General features: G+C 39.4%; 2 protein-coding genes across 2 annotated transcripts; one reads left to right on the top strand and one right to left on the bottom strand.

Moving 5' to 3' along the window:
• The first annotated feature begins 275 nt into the window (after nt 1-275).
• On the top strand, nt 276-2,857 carry LOC125316711 (WAT1-related protein At1g43650-like). Its single transcript, XM_048285790.1, has 6 exons — nt 276-620; nt 723-902; nt 1,001-1,259; nt 1,349-1,507; nt 1,755-1,906; nt 2,526-2,857. Exons 1-6 carry the CDS (start codon nt 448-450, stop codon nt 2,671-2,673), a joined length of 1,071 nt encoding a protein of 356 aa, XP_048141747.1. The 5' UTR covers nt 276-447; the 3' UTR covers nt 2,674-2,857.
• A 627-nt stretch (nt 2,858-3,484) lies between these two features.
• LOC115756604 lies at nt 3,485-5,215 on the bottom strand. The gene is made up of 2 exons (XM_030696439.2): nt 4,848-5,215; nt 3,485-3,919 (listed from the first exon to the last, which is right to left on the bottom strand). The coding sequence occupies exons 1-2, from the start codon at nt 5,058-5,060 to the stop codon at nt 3,686-3,688; spliced, it is 447 nt and encodes a 148-aa protein (XP_030552299.2). The 5' UTR covers nt 5,061-5,215; the 3' UTR covers nt 3,485-3,685.
• Nucleotides 5,216-11,134: the final 5,919 nt, after the last annotated feature.

The following is an 11,134-nucleotide window of genomic DNA, read 5'->3' as shown; positions in this document are numbered from 1 at the left end:
TCGAGTGCTAAGAGTGAGCAACAAAAGACCATTACCACAGGACGGTGTCGAATTAATTCCATATGCCACGAACTTGGCTATAGAGGGGCCTGGAAAGCGAGAGAACAGTAAATAGTCGAATCGAGTTCTTCGAGGAGCACAACCGGAGGAGAACGTTATATCTCATACGACAGGAAGCACCAGCATCTCAAAGAGCTTTGTCATGCTGCCCTCCGTAAGAAATATGTTCCTTTTGATGGGAAGAAGAAAAGGTGGAGGAGGGCTCATCATGCTTTGCCTCCCTAGCAAACAAGTTGACTGATTGTGATTTCCACTTACCCTGTTTATAAAACTAATTGTTCCCACTCATATAAGAACTCCCTGAACCTTCTCCTCCGCAAGCTATTCAGTTCAAACCATAGACAGAAACTAAAAGCAAACAGACAGAGCTTGCTTCGTCTTCCTGTCATGGGAAATGGCACCTCTTACGTGGCGATGGTGCTAGTTCAATTGGCCTATGGAGGCTCGAACATTCTCATGAAGATCGCCCTCGAGAAAGGGCTCGATCAGCTCGTCTTCATTGTTTACCGCCATGTGATCGCCGTGTTGCTATTAGGCCCTTTCGCTTATGTGCTTGAAAGGTAAAGAATCCGTTGCCGCCCTGTCACATGCTTCTCCTGGTTTTTTTTCTTCTTTTTTTTTTGCACTTTATTGACAGGAAATACTGTGAATGGACGAAGCAGGAAGCAGCGCCCTTCGCTCTCGATCAAAGTCATGGCCAAAATCTTCGTGCTCTCCTCCCTCGGCACCACCGTCCATCTCAATTTGTACTATGCTGGCTTGGCGTACACTTCTGCGACCGTCGCGAGTGCCTTGAGTAATGTCATCCCTTGCTTAACGTTTCTCATTGCAGTCATGCTCGGGTAACACCTCCTTTCACAGTGCTAAAACGGTCTTCGGTTTCCCGAGTCTATACTAGATCACCTAAATATTCCCTCTTTGGGTTGTGCTCTTGACTCAGGATGGAGAAACTCAGCATTAAGAACGCTAGTGGCCGAGCTAAGATCATCGGCGCACTTATCTGCCTCGGCGGGTCTCTCACGTTCACCTTCTGGAAGGGAGGGTACCTGATAAGAAGCCTTCTGAAGAGGCCACTGATAAGCCTTCAGGACGCCAGCCAAGCTTCTGACGTCTTGAAGCACGGAAAAGAAAATTGGATCAAAGGTTCTTTGCTTATCCTGACCAGTCACGTTGCATGGAGTGCCTGGCTTATTCTCCAGGTGATTTTGCTGACCTCGAACTTCTAGTGATACAGATGAATTATGAAGGAAGATGGAACTGAATAATTTAGCGCGTTACGTGATTGTAGGCTGTCATATACAAAGCCTATCCAGCTCGGCTGTCCCTCACTGCTATGATTTGCTTCTTCGCATCGCTGCAATCTTCTGTCCTTTCTCTGTTCTTTGCGCGAAACCGGAGCTTGTGGAAGCTGGAGGTGAACGTGCAGCTCTGGACCATCATCTACTGTGTAAGCTCGTCTTGTGAATACGATTTTTATGACATCATCGCGTGCTCTCCTTGGTAAAATCAATCTAAGTTTGTGCGTTTCTCTTTCTTTTTACTTGCTACTATTTCCTTTCCCTTCGGACTCTGATTCTTGATTGATAACCTACCATCTCAACAACACGAGCCAATCAAAGCCGTCCCATAATTCAAGGATTTTTATAGGATTTTCGACCTGAAGCGGGACTCATCTTGCCCATTTTCTTCTACAGGGAGTCGTGATATCATCGCTGGTGTACTATCTACAAACATGGTGCATAAGTCGAAAAGGGCCGGTTTTTGCAGCAATGTTTAGTCCGTTGCTACTCGTGATCGTGGGGATATTCTCGGCTGTGGCGTTTAACGAGCAGTTTCGTATGGGCAGGTAAGACAGATCGTAAAATGTCAGTCTCATATTTGCAGCATGTTTGATGGGTGAAATTATCAAAATAGTCCTAAACCTTTTGACAACTTGTGGATTTAGTCCTAAACCTTTTGACTACCTGTCAATTCAGTCCTAAACATTTTGATTGTGCCAATTTAGTCCCGAACCTTCCGGCAATTTGCCAATTTAATCCTAAACATTTCAATTGTGTCGCTTTAGTCTTAAATCTTTTGAGATTGTGCCAATTTAGTCCTAAAACTTTTGAAGTTTTGCCATTTTAGTCTTAAACTTATTATTTGAGTAATTGGCGAGAAAGACTAAATTGGAAATTCATTAAAAAGTTTAAGACTAATTTGACAAAGTATTAAAAGGTTTAGAACTAAATTGACATAATTTAAAATTTTAGTACTGAATTGGTAAGTTTTCAAAAAGTTTATGAATGAATTGACACAATTGAAAGATTTAAGACTGAAATGATATAGGTGCAATAGATTTTAGACTTTTTGGATAATTTTCTCAGTTTGATGTGGGTACACAAGCACGCTGTGGGGTGCAAATCCACTGACGCTGATTCCATCTAACCAAAGAACTTCGACTTTTGTCTCTGCATTTTCCTCAGCCTAATAGGAGCTTGTATCATTGTTCTGGGGCTGTACTGTGTGCTCTGGGGCAAAAGGAAGGAAAGCCTATACGATGCACAGCTAGAGAACCGAAAAGGTGTAACCGACTGTAATACGCAGGAGATCTCCGTGACTACTGTGGAGTAGATAAGCGAATCACATCTTTGTATGCAAAGTCAAAAAGCCGAGTCATTGGTTCCTCGACCGCAGATGAAGAGAGATGTACAATGTCAGATGTTAGAAAAAGTTCCTGCTTGAAAGTTGGCTGTGGATCATCCTCAGGAAGACTTTCCTCTCTTCACTTGCACTTGTTCTCCCAAATATTGCTCATTCCAGACAATACTAAACATGGACTTGTCACCAAACCGTACGGCTACAAGCAGTAACTGCAGAGCACAATTCATATGGTTTTAATTTCATGGAGCTTTCATTGTCACCTCCTCCTTTGTTGTCGGTTATCAACATGCAAATCTGCAAACTAGACAGCTAAAGACCCTTTTGAAGGTGACATGGTTATGGTAGATTGCACCTTCCCTACAATTTAAGTGGCTACAACAGTAGCACCAGTTTCGATGGAACCGTCGTAAATTGATTGTATGTAGAAACAGCATCTCCTTCTCAGTCTTCAAATGGCTATTCTCATATCCACAGCATATCGGTTGCTTCTGCTCAACTACGACAGCCTGAACAAACGACATTCTACACATGTTATGCTCAATGAACTAGCTTTTAAACTTCAATACCTAACATTAATCGGAAGGGAAACAAACTGGTTATGATGCTAAAGGGTTGCATACTTTAATTGTGAGATCGCATCACATTCTGTCATCAGGCCCCAAAGTAAATGAAGATGAAGTCTCAAGTGGACTAAAACTTGTAAGGACTATTCCATTCCATTTCAATAACAGAAGCCAATGAGAAGTTAGATGTCTGGAAAACAAAGGCGAAGAGAAAGAGGTACAGGAAGTAGCTGGGTATCAGCAGAGTGCGTCAAGAGAAAGTCCCAAGTGGCCTAAAACTTACCCTGGATTAGTTGATTCCATTTCACATTGCAGAAGCCAATTAGAATCAAGTCGGCTATGGCAAATGAAGGCAAATAGCCAGAGATAAAAGCAAATAGCACAAATGCTGCCCTAGTCCACACAAGCTCCTGGCATGTTTATTTTATTTTCCTTTTCGCCTTTAAGTGCGAAGAGGGCTTCTCAGTTTGCAGGTTCAGCTCCGCTGTACTTGTTGATCGATCGTCTTGAGGTTCTTCAGGTAGGGTAGAGATGAAAAATTTCTTGCTGGAACCAACCTGGTTGCACAACAGCTTCAGCATCTTCCTTCCCCTCATCCACTTGAGCATTAATTTCATATGTGTCTTGCTTTGCAAACCGCTCACACCAGCTTCCTGTGATGAAAGCAAACACAAGCAAACAGTGACACACCATACAATTACAGAAGATTTAGATAGCTTACCATTCCTTAAATCTTAAGTTATATGCTTTTCAGGTAACCGCCCCCCGGTGGAACAAAGATGTTGCTCTCATCATTGTCAATAGAATGAAAAAAATTCAATGATTGATCATTGAGTTGATGAACTATAGCACAACAAACCCCCCAAGGTTCACTATCTACACCCACAAAAATGACAAGGCCAGACTAGAGTAGAGTTCATTGTGCCAACAAAGACTAACCCCGCCTTCACTGAACAGATACGCAAAAAGAAGTCGTAAAATTCCACATCCACAGGGACTGGATCATGAAAGAAGAGCTAAAGAAACAAGAAACATAATCTATGAGCCACACGAACAGCCTTCAAACATCTACACAATTGATCATTATGTTTTGCATCACATGCATTAAAGATAAACAAGTTCTTATCATAACCACGCGGCATTCGCCTTTCGAAAAGCTTCCCACTTAACCGACTACATTTAAGAGCATACAATTCGTGTGGTGGTCATTTCGCTTCTCTTAAGTTCTCTTCAGTTTTTCTTTTGTTTTCCACTCAGGACTCGGCCATAAGCTCCACACGATCCGGACTAGCTAACTGGCTTAATCTACCCGAAGCCCAACATTGAAGAAGTCATCAGCAAAACCTAGCCATCCCTTTCGAATGCAATCAGCAAATTCATTTCTCCGCACTACCGCACAATCAAAAATCTAGACGCAAAACCTATCCTCCACCTCGCGGTGGAAGGCAAAAATCGCTGCAATCCTCGAGCTGATAAATCACACTCTAAAACCAAATCTAGCCGGGATAAAAACATCTACAACCAATGAAGCCTAATCCATAAGGGGAGGGAAGCGGGGAGAGAGCGAGAGAGAGAGAGTACCAAGGCGTGAGTCCAAGTGTTGGGGATGGTGAGGGGGCCGTGGAGGCGAATGACGTCGTGGAGGGAGCGGGCGATGGAATAGGCCTCCTGAGGCGGGACTTTAGGGTTTATCTTCCTCACGTTCTCCGCTCGCTTCCGGGAGAAGTACCGGACGAACATGCTGCCGCTGCTCATCGGAGCTCTCGAGGCTCCGCCGCGAACGCTTGACCACATCTCCTTCGACCGAGCCCCGAGGCCCCCTCTCTCTCTCTCTCTCGCGAGCCAAGCCGTCGATAAACCAGTTCGCGTCGCTCTCGCCCTCCTGCACCAAACGGATCAGTCGCAGATACAATTTGATGAAGACGCCACCATCACCATGACTCGAGACTTGAGACAACCCCCTGCTTCTAAGGGTGCGTGCGGTAACGTTTATGTTCCGGTCTACGATTTTTAGGAATAGAAATGTGTTTGATAACTACAAAAAAAAAGGCTCTTCAAAACTTTAATAAATTGGTCGTATAATTGAAAGAATGAAAGACAGGTAGAATAAATTGCAATAACTTACGTTATAAAATGTGTTCAAAAAAGCTATGTTAGTTCTACAAAGAAATAAATTTTAAGTTAAAAATTAATTTTTGAGCCTAGAACAAAAATACTCATACTGTTCCCAAAGTGTTCCGGAAACACTTTGAGAACATAAACATTTTTCCTGAAACGTTACATACGCACCCTAAAACCCCATCCCTGCCCCCGCCCGTCCACGTGCGACACACGTGGAGGAATATGATTATGGTATTGCGCAACATGGCCTCTCTAAAATTTACTTCATTGGTCGTATAATTTAAAGAATGAAAACAGGCAAATAAATTGAATAATTACGAATTTTAAAGGCCGGATGTTGTGCGTTTTTAAGCGAATAAATTATAAAGTTAAAAATTAATTTTTGAGCCTCGACCAAAAAATTCAAACGGATACATTTGTAACAAACTTACCTCAAACTAATTTATTGATCGTAAAAAATCACAACCGAACACCTCGTGACCTATTCACCCTATGTTTGCTTCCATCAAGTTTTACCGCAAAATTGCTAAGATGAATAACACATGGCAATAACTCAATTGTCGTGGCAAGTCCATGTTGAAATTCTTATCAATTCAGGGCGAAATTATCATAAGTTTATTAGTTTAGGATTTTTGGTGACATAAAAATTAGTTTAGAATAAATTTGTCACATATGTACAATTTTGGGGTATTTTATGACCTAAAACTTAGTTTGGGATACATTTATTACAAATATATTGGCTCGAGATGTTTCGTGATATTATCCTATAGATCATATAACGCATTCTAGTTATGTAATCTCAATCTATATACTATACGAAAAAAGAAAAGAAAAAGGAAGCACCATGGTTGAGTGCATTATATTTATGCGTTTTCTATCAAAACGATTGGATAAATATAGATGATTTTATTGTTTTTCATTGAATGTTTGATGTGACTAAGAGATCTAATTTAAAAAGGTTAGTAATACTGAAAACCTTAAATTGGTATCATTTAAACATATTTATTTACCTCTCTCATATTATTTTTTCAATCCACAAAACTCTATGAAGTGATACGGTTGTCCCGAACTTTACCCTTTGTTACAATTCTATCCAACATAACTATCAAATTGTCCTACGTGGCTATCAATGAGGGAAATGGCATGGCATGTCAACGTGGTATTAAAAAAAATAACAATTGAATGTACAAACTAGAATTTGAAATGGTGTTGGCCAAAAAATTGAAAAGTAAGCACAAGTGGTGTGAAAATTGAGAAATTGAGAGCGCTCTAAAATATGGGGGTTTAAATCTTGAAAGTAATACTGAAAACCCTAAATTGGTATCACTTGAACATATTTATTTACCTCTCTCATATTACTTTTTTGACCCACAAAACTCTCTGAAGTGATACAGTTGTCCCGAATTTTACCCTTTATTATAATTATATCCAACATAACTATCAAAGTGTCCTACGTGACTGCCGATGAGGGAAATGGCATTGGCATGGCATGTCGATGTGGCATTAAAAAAAATAACAATTAAATGTACAAACAAGAATTTGAAATGGTGTTGGCCAAAAAATTGAAAAGTAAACACAAATGGTGTGACAGTTGAGAAATTGAGAGCGCTCTAAAATCTGGGGTTTAAATCTTGAAAATAATATTGAAAACCCAAAATTGGTATCACTTGAACATATGTATTTACCTCACTCATATTATTTTTTCGTTCCACAAATATATCTGAAGTGATAAAGTTGTCCCGAATTTTGCCTATGTTACAATTCTATCCAACATAAGTATCAAAGTGTCCTACGTGACTGCAGATGAGGGAAATGGCATTGGCATGGCATGTCGAAGGTGGAATTAAAAAAATAACAATTAAATGTACAAACTAGAATTTGAAATGGCATTGGCCAAAAAAATTGAAAAGTAAGCACAAGTGGTGTGAAAATTGAAAATTTGAGAGGGGGCTAAAATTTGGGGTTTAAATCTTGGAAGTAATACTGAAAATCCTAAATTGGTTTCACTTGAACATATTTATTTACCTCTCTCATATTATTTTTTTGATCCACAAAACTCTCTTAAGTGATACGATTGTCTCGAATTTTACCCTATGTTACACTTCTATCCAACATAACTATCAAAGTGTCCTACGTGACTACCGATGAGGGAAATGGCATTGGCATGGCATGTCGATGTGGCATTAAAAAAAACAATTAAATGTAAGAACTAGAATTTAAAAATGTGTTGGCCAAAAAATTGAAAAGTAAGCACAAGTGGTGTGAAAATTGAGAAATTGAGAGCGCGCTAAAATTTGGGGTCTAAATCTTGAAAGTAATACTAAAAACCCCAAATTGGTAGTACTTGAACATATTTATTTACCTCTCTCATATTATTTTTTTCGATCCACAAAACTCTCTCAAGTGATACAATTGTCCCGAATTTTACCCTACATTACAATTCTATCCAACACAACTATCAAAGTGTCCTACGTGACTGCCAATGAGGGAAATGGCATTGGCATGGCATGTCGATGTGGCATTACAAAAAATAACAATTAAATGTACAAACTAGAATTTGAAATGGTGTTGGCCAAAAAATTGAAAAGTAAGCACAAGTGGTGTGAAAATTGAGAAATTGAGAGCGCTCTAAAATCTGGGGTTTAAATCTTGAAAGTAATACTGAAAACCCTAAATTGGTATCACTTGAACATATTTATTTACCTCTCTCATATTATTTTTTCCTTCCACAAAACTCTCCGAAGTGATACGGTTGTCTCGAATTTTACCCTTTGTTACAATTCTATCCAACATAACTATCAAAGTGTCCTACGTGATTGCCGATGAGGGAAATGGCATTGGCATGGCATGTCGATGTGGCATTAAAAAAAATAACAACTAAATGTACGAGCTAGAATTTGAAATGGTGTTGGCCAAAAAATTGAGAAGTAAGCATAAGTGGTATGAAAATTGAGAAATTGAGAGGGCGCTAAAATATGAGGTTTAAATCTTGAAAGTAATATTGAAAACCCAAAATTGGTATCACTTGAACATATTTATTTACCTCTCTCATATTATTTTTTCGATCCACAAAACTCTCTGAAATGAAACCGTTGTCTCAAATTTTATCCTTTGTTACAATTCTATCCAACATAAGTATCAAAGTGTGCTACGTGACTGCCGATGAGGGAAATGGCATTGGCATGGCATGTCAATGTGGCAGTAAAAAAAATAACAATGAAATGTACAAACTAGAATTTGAAGTGGTGTTGGCCAAAAAATTGAAAAGTAAGCACAAGTGGTGTGAAAATTGAGAAATTGAGTTTAAATCTTGAAAGTAATACTGAAAATCCTAAATTGGTATCACTTGAACATATTTATTTACCTCTCTCATATTAATTTTTCGATCCACAAAACTCTCCGAAGTGATACAGTTGTCTTGAATTTTACCCTATGTTACAATTCTATCCAACATAACTATCAAAGTGTCCTATGTGACTGCCGATGAGGGAAATGGCATTGGCATGGCATGTCGATGTGGCATTAAAAAAAAAAAATTAAATGTACAAATTAGAATTTGAAATGGTGTTGGCCAAAAAATTGAAAAGTAAGCATAAGTGGTGTGAAAATTGAGAAATTGAGAGTATGCTAAAATTTTGGGTTTAAATCTTGAAAATTAAGTTTTGAACCAAATTACGCTAAAAAAGGCTTCTATCTAGTTGGCATTTGTTCATGGTGACAAGCTCACCAATGTCAAGTAGTCCTCTCCAGATGTTAGTATGAGGCTCCAGTCCACATTGATCTGGGCTATTGCACATTGATTTAGTGAGGATGATGCGACATCAAATTCGTCGGGCGACCGATCAAGACCTTATACGATAGGTGCGAAGCCTCCTTACAATAACGTCTATAAGTATCACGGTCTGATAAAATCCTCATACAAGGATGGATCATGATACGATCAATCAATCATGCCATGGTGCATTCAATGAACCAACCCACAATCGGGGCGCAAGGATCGACTAGCATCGATCCAACTTGGCCAAGCATGATCCAAGATGGCCGAGTAGCACATGAATCGCTGCACGATGCAACAGATGAATGGAATGAATCATTGCATGATGCATAACTCATGTGGAGTGAATCAGTGCATTAATTAGTGGTTGAACCGCATGGTGTCGCGAACCACGTAGCGAACGACTGGGCAGACGAAGAGGCACAGGGACCGTTCGACTCCCATCGCCTTCTAGAACTCCCATGGTGTAGTCCGCATAATGATTCGGCCATGAAGGAGCCGAAAAGACTCGCAAAGGGATTAACCATGTACTACAAAGCATGGGGAACTCAAACATACAAGACAGGGGAATAAGACGAATAGAAGAAGACGAAACAGAGGAGCCCAAGGCGCCATCCGAAAATCTGCTCTTGTATTATGAAGAGGGGTGAATCCCAATATTATAAACCACATTGTACATATCAAACATCAAGCAATATAGTGCATTCTCTCCCCGAATATCTCTCTCTCTACGTTCGAGCATTGTGAGCAAGCGAACGATTCTCGGACCAAGACTTGATTCGCGAACAACACCCATCCATATAGCCCCGAGTTGCCGCATGATCATAGAACGCCACCTCGCGACACAAGTCTTCTTATCATTTCTTGTATCGTTTTGCCAACCTTGTTTAAAAGCATAACCATCTTCCCGACATTATCCTAAAACAATTGCGACCAACATTACTTGTACTTTGGCATAGCTTCATTGAGATGCTCCTCATCATCGTTTGAAGTTATTAAACTTTGCAGCGTTTCCATTTCTCTTCTTATACGTCTATCTCGCATCGTATTCGGATATAAGCTATTGTTTGCATATTACGACCATACATTGTGCTAATGATTTTTCCCATGCCTATTTTGGCAGATCAACACGAAGGCTCCATTTTTTTTTCATGAAAAATGAATAATTAAAAAAAAATATTTTTTTAAAAAATAATCACTTACAAAAATATATGAGCAAAAAATATTTTTTTTCGTTTATGCAAATATTTAGACATCGATTGTTATCGGTAATGAAAATATTTTTCATTGACTAATTATTTCATGCGATATATGCAATCGTTTTCAGGAAAATATTTTTTAAGTCGCTCATTTTTCGCGAAACAAAAGGAACCGAACTCACTTTTCCCTGTCCGAACAGGAGAAATTTCTTGCCATGTTTTCTTTCTTATCATCACAAAACTCATGAAACAAGTCAATACTCATGGAGAATTGATTACATAATAGTTTTTGCGTGCACGTTATGCTAACTGTTTGTTTTGAGCCACAAAAAATAAATAATATTAATAAAAAAATTATTGTGGGGTTGACTCTTTTAGAAATTTGACTCATAATATATTGTTATTCTCACAATCATCTAAAGACTATTATGCTAGCTAAGTCATGCTTATGTACGTAGATTATAAAAATCAGAGAGGAAGGAAAGGAAGGTGGGAGGAATAAAGTAAGAGAACTAGGCACGTTTTGACACCAGCTCCAAAAGTTGTCGCCCACTTTCATGGCGGTGAGGCCTACCACTAAGAGCTCCCTCCCTCTGTCAGAGTGGTCACCTTGGCCTTCTTCATTCTTCTTTCTCCTTCCATGTTCCCCTCTTTCTCTCCCCTCTGATTCTTTAATTCCTTTGCTTTTAGAAAGGCAAAAAAGGCAAACATTAATCACCCACATTGCCAACTGTAACTCGTGGTCACTCGCCCTCCTTTTTTCCCCACTCTCT

The sequence above is a fragment of the Rhodamnia argentea genome, chromosome 9 (genome assembly GCF_020921035.1).
Source record: "Rhodamnia argentea isolate NSW1041297 chromosome 9, ASM2092103v1, whole genome shotgun sequence".
In the NCBI taxonomy this organism is placed as follows: Eukaryota; Viridiplantae; Streptophyta; class Magnoliopsida; order Myrtales; family Myrtaceae; genus Rhodamnia; species Rhodamnia argentea.
The sequence above is the reverse complement of the archived record's forward strand: the minus strand, read 5'-3'. Positions and strand labels throughout refer to the sequence as shown.